This window comes from Lagopus muta, chromosome 4, assembly GCF_023343835.1.
Source record: "Lagopus muta isolate bLagMut1 chromosome 4, bLagMut1 primary, whole genome shotgun sequence".
NCBI classification, from domain to species: Eukaryota; Metazoa; Chordata; class Aves; order Galliformes; family Phasianidae; genus Lagopus; species Lagopus muta.
This window is the reverse complement of record NC_064436.1, coordinates 47,298,142-47,314,654: the sequence shown is the minus strand read 5'-3', so window position 1 is coordinate 47,314,654 and position 16,513 is coordinate 47,298,142. Positions and strand designations below refer to the sequence as shown.

General features: G+C 37.7%; 1 protein-coding gene and 1 long non-coding RNA gene across 4 annotated transcripts in view; both read right to left on the bottom strand.

Annotated features, from left to right (window-relative positions):
* LOC125692290 (uncharacterized) overlaps nucleotides 1-7,271 on the bottom strand; it is a 31,506-nt gene extending 24,235 nt beyond the window's left edge. For both annotated transcript variants that reach the window (XR_007376565.1, XR_007376566.1), the window contains exon 1: nucleotides 5,346-7,271. This is a non-coding gene — a long non-coding RNA (uncharacterized LOC125692290). The remainder of the gene's footprint in view (nucleotides 1-5,345) is intronic.
* A 977-nt stretch (nucleotides 7,272-8,248) lies between these two features.
* GABRA4 (gamma-aminobutyric acid type A receptor subunit alpha4) overlaps nucleotides 8,249-16,513 on the bottom strand; it is a 38,551-nt gene continuing 30,286 nt past the window's right edge. The window contains exon 9 of one of the 2 annotated variants that reach the window (XM_048942582.1): nucleotides 8,249-11,504. In XM_048942582.1, coding sequence (XP_048798539.1) covers nucleotides 10,971-11,504 — 534 coding nt within the window. In that variant the 3' untranslated portion in view covers nucleotides 8,249-10,970. The remainder of the gene's footprint in view (nucleotides 11,505-16,513) is intronic. The other variant, XM_048942584.1, reaches the window with a different exon arrangement.

Below are 16,513 nucleotides of genomic sequence, written 5' to 3'. Positions count from 1 at the left end.
ATTCTGACAGCTCTCATCTCAGCCTGCAGAAAAGATCTGATGTTCCTGGCCACCTATAGAAAAAGAAATAAGGGTGCCACACTCTCTGCCCTGCACAGGCCACAGGTACAAACTGACAAGGTTTTTCCATACATCTCTCTCCTTGTGTGTATTTATTGCTAGGTAAGCTTTCAGTTCTCACTGAAACACAGTTTCTGCAAGTCTGAAGTCTGCCTTCTGATGCACGGGAGCTGCATCAGGCCTGAGCATAAATCATTAGAAAGTCACCTTTGGTCACAGAATGAAATAGAGCAGGTGACAACCAACATGATGGCAGATAAAGCAAGGAGTAAGCTCTGATTACAGCACGTCAAGGAAAGAAATAAAATAGGATGAAGCGGGCAGCACTACTATGAATATTATTTGTTTCTGCTACTGTGAGATAAGTGAGATAATTTGTTTAGCTCTCAGCTGGTTAACCTAATGAGACACACCTTGACAATGTGTAGTAAATTGGTGCCATTTCAATAATTGTACAACAGATTACCATTCATCATATTGCTAATGAAACTCTTCCCTTCATCTCTGCAAACATAAAGCATTAGGTTGATTGACTCATTAACAACATCAATGTCCTTGCACTAGCTGCAGGAGGATCTGTACCAAAGTTTGTTACTGATCTTCCTCTCCCTGCTTTAGGCCACAATTAGAAAGACAACTGTTTAAGAACTCTCACAATTGTATTTTATTTGACATCAGCAATATACACTGGAGTATAATAGGAACAATTTTTGCACAATCTTTCTTGCAAGATGGATTTATTTTCCAAATACAGAGATGTTCATTATACAGGAAGGTAACAGTTAAGCTGCACAATAGCAAAACAAGTTGACAGCTATCAAACCACCTTTTCAGTTTGTTAGAATAGTCAGGTGACCAGCACTGAATATATGTATTCCAAAACTTTAGTTAACCTCTGATTCTTCCAATCTTCCAGCCACATTGTTCCATGCAACAAAAATGTATGTGAAGAATAACGTAAAAGAATTCAACCTCAAGGCCTCCCTTTCTTTGATTTCCTTTCTGGTTTTGCCCATGTATGAGTCAATACAAAGGGTTTACACATCAGAATTTGCCATGGCACAAACTCTCACAGCATGCATCTAGGACATTCATATATTGCAGAAATAGACAAGTCGGGAGATTTGGGTCTTCCCTAAGAGGATGCTAAAGAGGCATTTTCCACCACGGTGGTTCAGTGCATTACTATCTGCATGCCACAACTTCTATGGAAAAGAAAGACTAAATAAAATACTCCAAAAAGCTTCATCTTTTTCACTGAGAGTATTTCTTACAATGGTCTAAGCTTAAATCCAAATGCTTTGGCTGCAATGGACAGGGCTTCACAGGAAAAGCTTACAATTAATTAAAAAAACTGCCAATGTTAACTTTTTCCTGGTTTTGCTTTGTTGAGATTTTGTTTTTTTTTTTTTTTTTCATTTCCAACTTAAAAATGATACACAGTTATTTCAGCTGCTGTATCCACAACAGAAATTCCCCTTTTCTTTTTGTTTTTCAGCTGGTACAGCCATTACACTTTGAATTAGCCACTGTCACAGAAATTAGTACCTCTCTGAACACCATGATTTGAAAATTGAAGAGAAAAGACAGTCCATGTTATTTATTAGGTGTAGGTAAAGGCGAGGAGAAACACAGGAACTGTATCATACATTGAGTCCACTATAACATGGATAATTTATTTATCACAAGTAAATACTGCACTTGCAACCAGACTGGTATCCAGCTACACCCTGAATACTTCCAAATGAAGGGTCCTGGCCACAGCAGTGTTACCACATACCCTTCACTACATTATATAATTTTTACTGCCACAAGTCAAAGCCAGTGATTACTGATACTGCCTTCTTAGTTTCTAATCAGCATTTCTCCATTTGCCATCAGGAAGAGGAATAGAGCAGCTTAATGCCAATACCATAAAATAAATTATTTAAAATTACTGGGGAAAAAAACAATGCAAAAAGGAGTAGGGCATGCTGAAGCAAATGTTCAGAGATAATAGATTTAGTATTTTTTAAATTGCTAATGAGCAGGTCTAATAGCTCTCATATCTTTCCTCAGCAAAACACTTAAGTCTCTAGGCTCAAGGCTCAGCTGTTCCTACCCAGAACAGGGATACCTTCTCCTGCTGAACAGATGTACAACAGAGATGAGGAATTCACCTTTTTTTTTATTTTTTATTTTTATTTTTTAAATATAAACGAGATCAGAATTTAGTGTGGATGAGGGAAAGTAAGGGGAACTGAGCTTTGTTATTTTCTTCACAAATACATAGCATAATGGAGAAGTAAGATTCAAAGAGAAAGCACCTTTTGCAATGTTTAAGTTTCATCAGGACAACTCGTAGGGACATAGTAACCATATGTCAAATCAGAGATGTTATTTTGTTTCTGGGATAGCCCACTGGCTGCTAGCATGGACTCTTTTTTGTGTTGTTTTTTTTAACTACTGTAGGACTAGGAAAATGACCACAGAGACCATGGACATTTACCAAGCAGCATGCTCAGTTTTATTACCATGCATATACACATCTGTCCAAGTGCTTTCCATATAAGAGCAATTAGCAGATCTCCAAAGAGAAGGCCAGAGTACAGTAAACCTTGATCCTTCTTTGGTATGTTCGGTACTGCTACAGTAGCAGCAGTGCTGAGCTGAAGAAGGTTACTTCAGCTCCAGTCTGGCCTATTTTATACAGTAAGGAAGCTTTTTCCATTCCACCATAGTACTCTGAGGGCTCTGATTCACCATAGTACAGCTTGGATGCACAGCAATATGGATGCATCCCAGCTGGCAGTCACTGCTAGTTCTAATTTTTCTGGTCATCCAGCTACGGTATCAGAAGCCTTAGGATTAAGTGTGCCTGTCCTCAGGCAGGATTTGCAACTGGTACTGAATTCCATATAACGCGCAGCTTGCATCTAAGCCTCCCAGTTGGGAAGAAGTTTAAGGGGCATTTCTGTAAGTGGCTTAAGCCAGTATAAGATCTGCATCATCTCTGAAAGATGGAAGCTCACCTTCATTTCATCTCCTCTTTCCAACCAGTGGTTCCTACCTTCTCCCACATCGGCAAGGAGAGTTCTCATGCAGGCAAATGATGTGCCACAAACCCACCTTTTCCTTTCACAAGATCCATGCTGTGCAAGAGCCAAGGTTGTAGATGTTCAAATGCAGCTGCACCCCACAAACTGTTGTACAGACCAGACTACTGACCAGATAAAGGTCTGGTGCTAAAAAGCTCCCATGAACCTAAGTACAAGAATGAAGTCTTCAGTTTCACAGAAAGGCAAGATAGTTCCAAAAACTGGCTGACATTGTAAAGAAAGCTTTTGTTGCTATGTTTTTTCCTTCCTCCTATAACTGCGCTAAACCAGACAGCAATCTCTCTATTTGGTCTCTTAAACATAAAGAAAGTTAAATGCTAAAAGTTCCAAACTGCTTCTTTACTGAAAATGAAATATGCGGAGTTCCTGAAAGATAAAAAATGTTACTGTTTGTATTTTTGGCATAGAAATTCTCTAAATCAGAGAGAAACAGTGATATTTAATAAAACTTAATCTTTCTACTTTAGCATTCTGACTCTTAATTCTTCCTGGATGCCTGCGAAAATACCCTTTTTATGAAAACAACTGCAATGGAACATCACATGTTTCTAAGAGAACATTGGAGACTTCTTTTCTTTATTACTTTCTCACTATACTCATAATGAAGAAATTATTTCTGGGCTGTTTCCTGCCAGGTGCTGCTCTAGTACCTTTAATAGTACATATCTTAAAATAACTGCTTGGTAGCAAGTAATTAAATTTTTCATCTTTACTAATGCTTTCCTTTTTCTTCCTTCTTTCCTCTTGCCTCAGATAACTTCACTTAAGCTCTTTCGTAAATCCTGGCCTTTGTTGTTGTTGTTGTACACTATTTATTAAATTATTATTAACAAAATTGACAAAATCACCTTTGTAACAATAAAAACAACCACATATGTCAACTGAGGTTCCAGAAAGCGTCTTCTTTAAAACCAGTGGAGTCAGAATAAGAATTCTCCAGTTGTTCCGGGCTGGATTAAAGTTGTTGTGAAATCCCATCAATCCCATCCTTTTCACCACCTCCTCTGTAGCAGCACTAACAACAGTGAGCCAAATCAGAAAACTGATCCAGCAGGCTGCTAACTCAGCCAGTAGATAAACTTGCTTTTAGCTAGACAAGTTATTTCAGCCAGATCACCATCACCACATGGGTACATCTCCCAACACAAAGTAATAAGGTAGGAGTACTACCTTTATCAGTAATTCAGTTTTATGGTGGAATATAATGGTCCTAATGATGTAATGCATAATAATACGGTCTGTCTGGTGCATAGCACTTCAGAGGCTGGTAGTACATAAGCCAGCTCCCATCCACAGTCCATACAGATACTCATATTCTCAAGGACTGGATTAGGCAACAGTAGGTTCATTTCCACCATGATTGCTTCTGGTATTGATCTGCAAAGGCACCCATGTGTTACAGAAGGATGCTATAATATAATTCTATGGGAACTATGGCTCTTCAAAATTGTTCAAACCTTCACAACTGGTCTGATGCCAGAAAACACTGCCATAAATTGATAAAACGTGAAATACATGTACGTACAAAAAAATGTTTACTTGAAGTACAAAATGATTTGTGTAATAACCTCACAAAGTTTAGCAGCTAGGTTTTCAAGCTGTAAAACAGACTATGGAATTATTGTACAGCGAGGAGCTTTAAACTATCTCACATTTTGAAAGCACTGTAAATACATACTTGCACATGTTCTTAATTTCCAAGTGCTCCATACTTCTGCATCTTTACTTACCATGGAGATGAGACATCAGCACAACATTTCAAAGCAAGACAAGTCAGTACTCAGTTTAATTTTGCAATGCATTGAACTCAGAAGTCCAGCTCAGTGCTTCATAGAATCACTTGCTTCTTCTACCAATCTCCAGCTAAGATTTTTCCAAGGATCAAAACATATTCACAAATAAGATTATTTCTCTTCTTTATGTAAACAGACCATCTACAGAATGCTATGCCAATTAACAGCAGTTACTTCAACATAAATACAGCATTCACTAAAACACACAGCAAATGCTGAAATAGATCAACAGCAGCAAGACCAACAACAGGAGATAACCCAAGTACCCAAGTCTCTGAGCTAGCTGAGGGTTAATTCAGTGGCACAATTTTTTTTTTTTTTTTTTCCTTCAGGATCTTTTTCTTGAAAATGGAGATAAGAAGATTAAATAAATAATTAATTAAATAATACCTACCTCACACCGTGCTTTGCATCCAAAAAGACAGTCTTTCAAAGGAAGACTGCTTGCAAGTGCATCTGGAGACTGCTTCCCTCAGAATTCAGAGATTTGAATATTATTATAAATACATACACAGGATGTGATCACAGTAGTATTTTTAAATGCTAGAATTATGCTGCTATTTGAAGAAATCATTCAATAGCTGGTGGGAGTTTGGTTGTTCTCCTAAAAAGGGAATCTCCAAGGCTTTTTTTTTTTTTATTCCCAGTTTATTTTTATTTCAAAAAATGTCATGATGCTCTTGGTTTCTCTTGCATAAAATAATGAAAACAGAATTCTGACCAGAAAACATAGTGAGTTGCAGTGGATAGTAACTGGCTTGCTTTGAATAAGTCCTCTCTAGCAGAGCAGTATAAAAAGAAAGTGTAAGAGAGATCTGTAAATGCATTCAGTTACAGACTAGAATATAAAACGAATCAATTCTGAAAATGGTACCTACCACATTTTCTAATCCATGTGAACACAAAGTATGCTTCACAAGTTCTGTCAATTTTATAAGAATGGCATTTTTTGTTCCCTCTAGTTTAGAACACAGTAAATAACATTAGCAAAGAGAGACCTTTTCTGAATTTTCTGTACTTCACTCTACTCACACTTGCTTGGAATGTGCCAAAAATTTACTTTCAAAGTCTGATGAATGCACAACATGCTAAAACTGCACACCACACTCATATTCTTCAAAAGTGCAACAACTTGCTTCTGAGTAGACACCTACAAATGAAGACTTAGTGAGGACTTAGAAGAATTAGTGTGTATCAGACTCTTGCAAAAACAACACAGTTTTCCTTCCAGAAGAACCAACAGAACTTCCTATTTGAAGTGTACTTAAGTCAATAAAAAGCCCTGCATTGATGTCAATACATTGTCTCCTAAACATAAGTATCTTACTTTCGAATCACACTGTGAAAGAAATATTAACTCTTAGACAAATTAAAAAAAAAAAACCAACAACAAACTTTGGGAAAGATAAAGAGGCTTTCATCACCTAACTGGTTGCTTCTTTCCTAGACTAAATTCTTTGTTGTTTTGTTTGTTTATTTTAAATAACAGTATCCATAAGTCCATTTAACCATTGGATTTACTAAACTTACCCACTGTTCACTGTTTTGCTTTATGCTCATCAGACCATCTAGAAAAACATCTCCCACTCTCCTCACTTCCCGTGGTGTCATGTAAGCTTACTGCCACATGTATCTGCAGTTCTCCAATACTTGGTTTTATCCATATCATCATTAAACAATATATTTCACCTAGGCTTCTCAGCCAGGCATTTGGCATTTTCCTAATAGGTCAGTTTAACTCCAGGATTAAACAAATCCAGGAACAGTATTTTTCAGCTATGTTGTAATTACAATAGTGTTAGCCACAGAACAGTTATCCATTTAACAGAAGTTCCCTGCATCTCCAATAACACAAGGGCAGATGGTAAAGTTTGGATCTAGATAAATATACACTGTGGATTCTGACATTCTTACACAGTACGCAGTCTCTTCACTACATCATAAGGTTCACTGCATCAGAATGACATGCAGGAAATATGCAAGTAAACAGAAGAAAACAGAATTCTGCACATATTCAAAAGATGAATACATTCATTTTTCTCTGAAACAGTGGTTCAATCCTATTACCTATACACACTTGGCTTTCCCAGCTTTTTGCAAAGTCCATCCTAAGTAATGAAAATGATGAGATGCCCAAGGTTGAATTTGAACTCCCTGTAATCAATAAATTTTAGTTCCTGTTAAACAAAAAGCTTTAGGCACATTTCTTAATAAATGATTTGCCTCTTTCATTCAATTATCATGTGATCAACTTGACAGATTGTAAAGTAATGTAGATAGAATAACTTAGTTTACAAAACCTGTTTTTTGTTTTTTTGGTTTTTTTTTTTCCTAAAAATCATGCAGGAAAAGAAACCTAGAGTGTCTCAGAAATGTGCCACTGATATCCAATTGATTGAAACAAGTCAACTCTGTAGGAGAAAAGCCGGACTCCAATTCAGCTGCTGAACTCTAAGAGCTCAGGCCATCATGTGGTACTGGGGTCTAGGTTTGCCTCTTCATTATTCTAGTAACTGCTGTGAAAACTCTTAATAGTGAGCTAATATACATTTGACCTTGCTATGTTGACCTCACAACTGATTACAAAATATGTTTCAATGCATGTGAAGGCAATCTCCTCAAACTGAGCTTTTAACTGTTTTTCTCAAATGACTCCATTACTGGTTGGGGCTGCATCACTGAAATCAGTAGGAGTTTTGCTATTGGTAACAATGTCTCTGAGGAAACAGCAGTTAGTGGGATCGATCTTTGTTTCTTGGTAAGGTTTTTTCTCTCTTTATACACTTTTTTTTCTTGGTAATAAAGATGACTGAAGTGGTTGGTTAGTTCTAAATGGTTATGTTACTGTCAAGAGAGACTGCCTAACAAAACCAATATAAAAAAAAAAAATCAAAATAAACACCAAAAACCCACAATTCCTGTAAAGTTTATTACACTCAAAATCAGCCCTAGAGATCTATGTGGGCACTAAAGTAACATGTGCAACATTCTCCCTTTGGATTTTATTAACCAGTATTGAACATTTCACCCTCGATATTTAAGTATATTCCCACTTCTTTTTTTTTTTTTTCCATGCTTCTAACTTGCACAGTATTCAGAACCTGCCAGTATTTCTGAGTATACTGTAGGCTGTTCACTGTTTCTGATCATTCTGCAAGGAGATTAAATATGATGAAAAACTCCCTGTTTACATTGCCCTTATGTACTTTGGAAAGCTACTTATGGTAATTTCTTCTTATACTGTAACACAAAAATGTAGCACAGTACAGTAAATTAGGCTCATAATGAGATATATATATATATGATATATATATATATATCTCATTTTGAATATAAACATGCAAACACCAGAAGGTAATTCAGGAATTGACTGAATTGACTGATGGATTAAAAACATATTTGTTCTGAGATATCATGAAAAATTTCTTGTAACAAGGAAGCACAGAAATTAGTATTTTGAATTCAAATAATTCCTGCAATCATTGTCTCCTTCTTTTAAGTCTTCAAAATGAAACAGGACCTACAAACAAATCCAAATAGCACATCTACTTCAACCTTGGCTAAACAGCCTGAACCAGTGTTAATTCTACTGAACAATCCAAAAAGAAAGCTGATTATATGAGCAGTATAGGGGGATGGGTGGAAAGGAAGAGACAGCTGTTTAGAGTAAATCATTTAGAGCTCTGTCTAAGAGAAAACATCCCCGTTTTTCATCAGAGAGAAAAGCAAAGAGTAATTTCAATAACTTTTGGAGCAAACACTAGGTTCTCAACACATAAAGCCATTGTTCTTCACACTAGAAAGAAATTACCCTTTGTGCAATTATGACCAACAATTGCCAGAGGATTAGGGCTTTTTTCTTCATTTTCACAAAATAAACAAATGAACTCTGTTGTAGAGTATCTGCTACTCTGACAATTTGCAATAATGTGACTAAATTAGGGAAGCACAGCCAGAGCTCCCAGCAATACATCTGAAGATGCAAACTACTGCAGCTTGGCAACCTGCATGTGTGCTCCATTTCCAGTCCCATGTTTTGGAATGTGTAATGGTTTTCTAGGGAGCACTTTAATCTCAGGCTTCTTTTACATACAAAGGGAAAAAACTTTGCCTACCTTCTTGAGAACATCACTTAAGTGAACAAAAAAAGAGTAAGGTAACTTTTTAAACTACTATATCATGATAAAGACACGTAAGACATTCCAAATCCTATGAATCCTACCATGTACATTCCAATGTTCTATACAAAACGATAGCCTAGAATCCATGGTACATGCTGTATTACACACCTCTTACAGTCTCCAAGATCCGATAAGCTAGCAGGTCAGATTCTCAGCTGCAAAATAGCTACCATGCTTGGATTGATAGAGATGTATGGTCACTGTACAGTCATTCTCATCCCAGTTCTGTGTAGGGCTGTCTTGATTATCTCAGCTACATGTGGTTTCCATCAGACTCTCAGTCACTTTATCAAATTACTTGCACAGAAAACTCCAGAACACCCACCTCAATGGCCCCAGCATAAAACTTTGACAATGGGCTACTAATCTGCCATGTCAATTAACTGTAGTTAACGATTAGTCCAGGCAAAGGAGAATTGGCTTCTCTTTAATCCTTTAAAAACACAGCCAGATCACAGCTGAGAACTTGGCCTTTGATATTCACTTGTCTTGTATAGAAATGCTAACCGTTTGCCTAGCCAGATGGAACTCCACAAAAACCTTCAGACTGATGGCCAGCATATCCTCCGCTCATATAGGTGAAAAGAACACTGTTGATAAGATTTTTATCAAGCTTAAACTGTTCACTTCTTTTTTTAAATAAAGAAATGTAGCTGTCTGTTTGTACACTGAACCACTAAGGAAATCACCCACAGTGTAAGAAAAACTAATGGATCATAAATACACCTCGTGTTTCCCCTGCTTCATCTAGAAACACGCTTTTTGGATTTATGTCACAGTGTTCCTTCACAAAAGGGTGTCTCACATTCAAAGTTGTGCCATAGCAACACACATCAAAGCACAGGAAAATATGTTTTCCTTGATTCTGAAGCCACTTCAAAATTTGTTGTAAATTTAACTTGACTTAAACTATATAATAAAAGAGAGAGAGAAATATGTGTTCAAAGGAAATCAGAGGTGCGTGACTGAAAAATATGGAAAACAAACAAAACAAAACAACAATTAACAAATCCAAAAGCATCCAAAAGAAAGAACAAAGAATTCAAAAATTTGAACACTGCGGACCTGGTTCCATTCTACCATGTGATGCAATTTAGAAATATATCCACTCAAGCTGGTCAGCACTGTCTAAGAAGAATCACATTTAAGATCACCTTACCAAACAAAAAATTCCAATTTTGAGAATTACTTCAGATTTCAGATTTATAAGGTTAATTCATTCTTATTTTGAAGTAAGAATTTCCAAGGTTGCAATGCAAAATAATGCTTCGTAAAAATATATGGAGCTCTACAACTCCTTTGCATAACTCTTCTGGAGTTGCACTTTCCCAGGCTGGACTCTATTTTCTTTTTCCACTGCTCATTTTCCTCCCATTCTGCCAATTCTAGCCTAGCACAAAAAGTCCATTTCTAGCAGGTACTGTCAAAATACTCAGGACATGGGCCTTGCAGTCAAGAAATGCAATGCTGTGTCCAAATGACAGTACTAGGTGCCTCAGGATCCATGACAATCAACACGCATAATTCCTAACAGTGGAGATGAATTCCACTGCACAGTTGTGCACCTCCATCTTTGATTTTTTTCCTGTGCATATTTCTCCCAAAGGCAAGTAGTCTGTTTGAAGAGTGATGATTCACTCCTAGCTGAAGGGAGGAAGAGAATTCTGTTACCTATTATTAAGAATTACCTCATTATCCCCAAGATCTCCAGCCTTTACAATGGGAAAGTAGCACACAGCTTTTATAAATAAGAATTATTGACTTTTTAAATAGTTTCAAAAGAAGAAACTCTGCATCAAATGTGAGTATAATTTTTGAACTACTACATAGCAGCAAAACTACATTAGACTTTCTGATTTTTCCATGGTATCCTTGGATAGATACACCACCCAGTAGACCATGTTAAATGCTCCAAAGGTAACGGGAAATAAAATTCGTGCGTATTTGTCTATCTTACTAGTGCCAGAATGAGAGGCAGGGGGAACAGGTGGTGTGACAGCAGATGGTTTTGCAGATGCTCCTAATGTATGAGGTGTGGTGGTCTGAATCTGCTCCAGTCTAGATCCAAGCAAGTGCTGAATGGAAGGGGATCCAACTGTGGCATGCTGGGATACAAATCCAGTTAAAATTGGGGTAGAAGGAGGAGCTGGAGGGGTAGCTCTTGCAGAAGATAATGTCTCTGATGCATTAATACGTGTGAAAGGGTTGGGACTTGATGCAGAAAGGGAGTGGGGTGTAATGTCAGAAGACCCCTGAGCTACAGAGGGAGGCTGGATGGAACTGTGCCTTGTGTCAATTCGACTCCCACCATCAGCTTCTGACTGTACTGTGGCATTCGTTCTTTTCCTCACATTTGAATTGGCATCTGTACTCTGCAAAGTTACAAAAAAATACTAGTCATTCTTAGAATAAACACATGAACAGAAGCAATAGAAACTTTATAATCAAATATTAAAAGAAAAATACAAATATCAATAGTAGCTTGATCTTGAAGAATAAAAATATCACATGTTCATGGGAACAGATTTAATAGCATATAAAGTTATAAACAGGAATTCCTTTTACCTGTCACTGTAATACAGGTAAACATACCTGACACTTCACACTCAGTGATATCCCTATGTAAACTTAGTGCCATGAAGCTAAACATTCTTGGCTAGGGTTTTTTCCAGGTTCACCCTCAAAGAAAATACTCTTTGTTTGCATATTTCTTTGATGATATAAAAATAGTCTAGAACTGACCTACCAGCCAATATGGTTTTTGCATTTTCTTCTCTAGAAATGTAACTACCATACATTAGGAACTCTAGACATCTTCCAGAGCAGAGAAAATGACGTTATTTACCAAATCAAGTTTCCCCTTTTCCTGTTCATTCAGAAATAAAGCCAATGCATTTTCACATTAACCACAGGCAATAAATTATCAAGCTGCAAATGAACCAGTGAATAAACCAGTCTTCCATCTACTACACCCTTACAGTTATTAACTAAGAAAAGTGGTGAAATCTCTGTCTTCAGGCAAGTCTGGATGACATTGTGAACAATACACTTAAGTCAAGTAGTACTTAGGCTGTGTAAGAAACTGAAGGACAGATAAGAACTTAAAGATGGCAAATCCAGCAGGGTTTAATGTTTTACTGATTTCTGAGAGTTCTTCTTCTCTGCTCTTCTCTGCATGTAAGAATAACCATAATCCCATCTCCTTCTGGAAATGTACCTGAAAAGCAGACTTTTGAACCATCAGCCCTGCACTTTCTAGATATAATACATGAATATGTTTTGCAAAGAGGCACGCTGCTTGTCAAGAGACATGGATTTAATCACTGGTAGGATACACATATTCTACAGAAGCAACACAGGCATAAATACAGATAGAACTAAATAACCACCAAAAATACATTTTGCCCATCTCTGAGTTATGCTTCTCAAGCATCACCTTGCATCATCACATGCTGCTGTAGCTTTGTCTCCATTACTTCCCCTTTTCTTTCCCTCCATACCAAAGAATCCAGCCAAAACTCACAGCACAAGGAAGAGAAAGACAGAAAGTAGGCAGCAATCTCCCTTTCATCCAATAGCTGTTCTCTCAGCTAAGTGCTCAAGCAGATTATAAATGGGGCATTATTTGAGGTACCAGTGCCTTGAACAGTGAGGAGAGTGACAACCACGCCTGCTGGCTGCATCACTTGCATGCAGTTGTTTTGTTCAAGGAAACAGAAATAGGAGCTGAAAAAATATCTAGGAAAAAAAAGGAATAAAAATATGCACACACATACACAAGGACTGCTCTGGAAGAAATGCTTTCTATTTTATTATGTTGGCTCATGATGTCAGAGGCAGATGTGGGTGGTATGGCAGTAGAGGGTGAACCTTTCCAACAATATTCCATTACATACTGTTGCCATGTGACAGATGGTAGGAAAGGGGTACTCAGACAAAACAGTGTCTGACATGGAAGTGCATAGGTACAGCAAAGGTATGGAATTGAATTCCTCCATGTAGAAACATTTTTACCCATTGAATTTCATTGACCCTAGCTGAATATTCATGAAAACCAAACAGTGGATGTGAGTACAGTGAGGCGGGGGATAGTGCATTTCAGCAAAGGCAACAGCACCACGAAATGTCAATCAGCTCATCCACTTACATCAGCTAATGGTGGTATGTTGAAAAACAGGGTTGTGTAGCTGAGAATTTGCTTTATCAAATAGTGCTGTTGTGCTCCTTGTATTTCTTGCAGTTTCCATGAAAATAAATAGGAGGCATTACTTTCAGAGCTACCTATGTATATCACGGGAATTTCCAACACTCCCATCATGATCAGAATGCTGGGCCCAAATTCAGTTCATTGCAGAACAAATCAGTCACTGGTTAGTATTACTAGCTTGAATTTGTCTGTATTTGAACTGTACTGTTTGAACTGTAACATACACAGCCATGAACAGCAGCCAGTTCACAGCTGATATATTTGCCAGCTCATGGTTGATACATTAAAGAATCCCTCCTAAGTTTCATGATTTTCCTTTCTGCACAGAACTGTGTCAATATATTTTTTTAATTTTTATTCATGAGCGCAATTGGAAGAAGCAGAAGTCTGGAATTACTACATAAGTACTAAAGGAAACTTACATCCTGAAAGAAACAATTATTGTACTGTTCGAAAGGGCAACCTGAGTCACTCTTTGGGAAGTGGCAGACATACACACAGGTGTGCAATTGGGTACTTCCACACGAGGGTTATCAGTGACCCATGAACAGTAGAGTAGTCTTTTAAGACTGCCAAATTTAAATTATAAAACACAACCAGGACAGAAGTGTTTGCAATAGACCAAGAGGGTTACCTGCCATAATTGCAGCCCACAGACAGGGAGAGAAGTTGTGAAGCAGACCTGCCCTGGAGCTTGCACAAGATACGTCATCAGCTTTCAGCACCCATTACACTTCAGCATCCTTCCCTTTTGTGCATCAACTATAGATACTGGTATGACAGAGAACAGCCAGACTCTCTGGTACATTACAGTCCCCTCTGTTGCTGCTGTGGGTAGTTTTTTCCATCACAACGTACACAAAATGCCTCCTCTCCCCCACAAGTGGAGCTGTCAAATAAGTCCTGCTGTTGCTTCATCCACTACTCATGTCCCTTACAGTATTTATTCAAGAATAAAGTTACCTGTAAAATTTCAAATTGTCCAAGTGTGTGACTTTCAAAATCTACTGGATATTTTCTTTGTTGCCATTGGTACACATAACTTCCAATACTTCAGAAACCCAACATTTACAGAGAAAACCAGTTTCCCCCTCAGTATTATGATGTGTATACACAAATCTGCTGAAGCAGAGCAGAACATGTAACGATTCCCAGTGTGAGTTCACCAGGACACTGTCACCACCTTCCCTCACAAACCCTTGTCTTGCACTGGCTTTATTCAACACTGTACCACAACAATAACTCATTCTTCTTGAAAACTCTCAGGTGACTCTCCTTTTTGGTTCCTCCAGTTGAAAAATTATTTTCAACGATGGTGTGCATGTGCCCCTGTGTCCTCCTCTATTAAATGTTGGTCATCCAATTCTTCCTACATTAGTCCTTTTCTGTACAGATGCTATCTCACAACCCTACATTATCTGAAAATTTCACCTAACTACTGCCTTGTGCTCTCATCACTAATAAAAATGTTAAATAAGGTTGATTCCCCAGGCACAACTTAAAGAACCAATTTCCCTTAACATCAGCAAAGGTCAGATTAACCATTCTGCTGTGAAACATACTCAAACGCTATATTTGATTTGTACTAATTAAAACATTCACAGATATTTCAGTTGTGGTACACATCACTGGTAAAAGGATACTGTGACAATTTGAATAACAAAATTATTTACCACAGAATCATAGAACATCCTGAGTTGGGAGGAACTCATAAGAATCATCAAGTACAATTCCTGACTCCATACAGGACCACCCAGAAATCAGACCATATGTTTAAGGGCATTGTCCAGACATTTCTTGAACTCCAGCAGCTTGGGGCAGTGACTACTGCCCTGGGAAGTCTGCTCCATGCCCATCATCCTCTCGTGAAGAACTTATCCTAACACCCAATCTATAGTTCCATGCAGTTCTCTCAGGTCGAGTCGCTGTCACCAGAGAGCAGAGCTCAGCACTGCCCCTCTGCTCCCCTCATGGGGAGCTGCAGGCCACCACAAGGCTTCCCCTTAGGCAAAGGAGTACAAAATCTTGCTGTCTCCTAAAAATATTTTACTTGCTTGGTGGTTCTTTTTTTGAGTTTGTTTGATTTTTTTTTTTTTTTTTTTTTTTTCAAATAACAGTAAGAAGCACAAACCTACTGCCACTCAGTAGCTTGTAATTTGGAGGTATGAAAACAAGAAATAAAACATGAAAATCAAATGAAAGTCTAATTAAATGCAACCCAAGAAATGAAGGGATTATTCAAGTAAAGATTCCTTTTCAAGGGCAAGTCAGGAAAACACTCAATTATCCTGAGCCAACACAGAGCTGTTGTGCTGCTCCAGATGGGGCTTCACAGGAAACACTGAGTCCATATTTTTCACATTTTCACTCTGGATTCAGAAAGGAAGTCACTTTCTAGAGACATTTGGGTGAGATTTTTGAGAGACATTTAAAATGCTGTAGTTAAGAAAGGCAAAATGAAGTCTGAAAGCTCTCATCAAATGGAGGGTATCACTGCATGCAAAACCAGCTAGCTTCAGTGTGTTTGATGAAGATCGGCTTTTTATAAAACAGGCCAATTTACTGCATATGTAAATGACACCTTACTCTTCCTCTGAGACAACCTATCATTCTGACCAGCTCCATACTTCAGAAGCACCAGCAAACTATAAGTTCTAAGTACTATGCTTCACTGTATCCTATTTCAAGAGGATGCCGTCTTTCAGAAGAGATTCATAATCATATGGACTAATGAAAGAGCGAAGTAGAAAAAGTATATACAGAAAAATTTAAACAGCTCCCACCCTATGCTTTGACCGGGGACAATGGAATAGAACAGGATATTCAAATTCTGTCAGGCAAGGAAATAAAAGGATCTGTTTACATCTTCATTCCCTGGAAAATTGTTCCTCTTCAACATGGAATGCACCTTAGCCTCCCAGTCTGTTGAAAACAGCTGGAGCACAATAACTATGACTAGCAGCTCCTGAAGCCCAAGCTAATACATATTCTGTAACCCAGTGCCGTGTAAATCAAGTGCCTGTTGTTTTGAGAGTCAGAGAATGACTTGGCAAGTTATTTGAGAATATGGAAACTGTTATATCACAATCAGTGAAACAATATTTGCAGTATTGCAAACAATTTTTGAAACATTTACCGTATTACAAAACCATATAAACTCTTGTTTTAATTTTT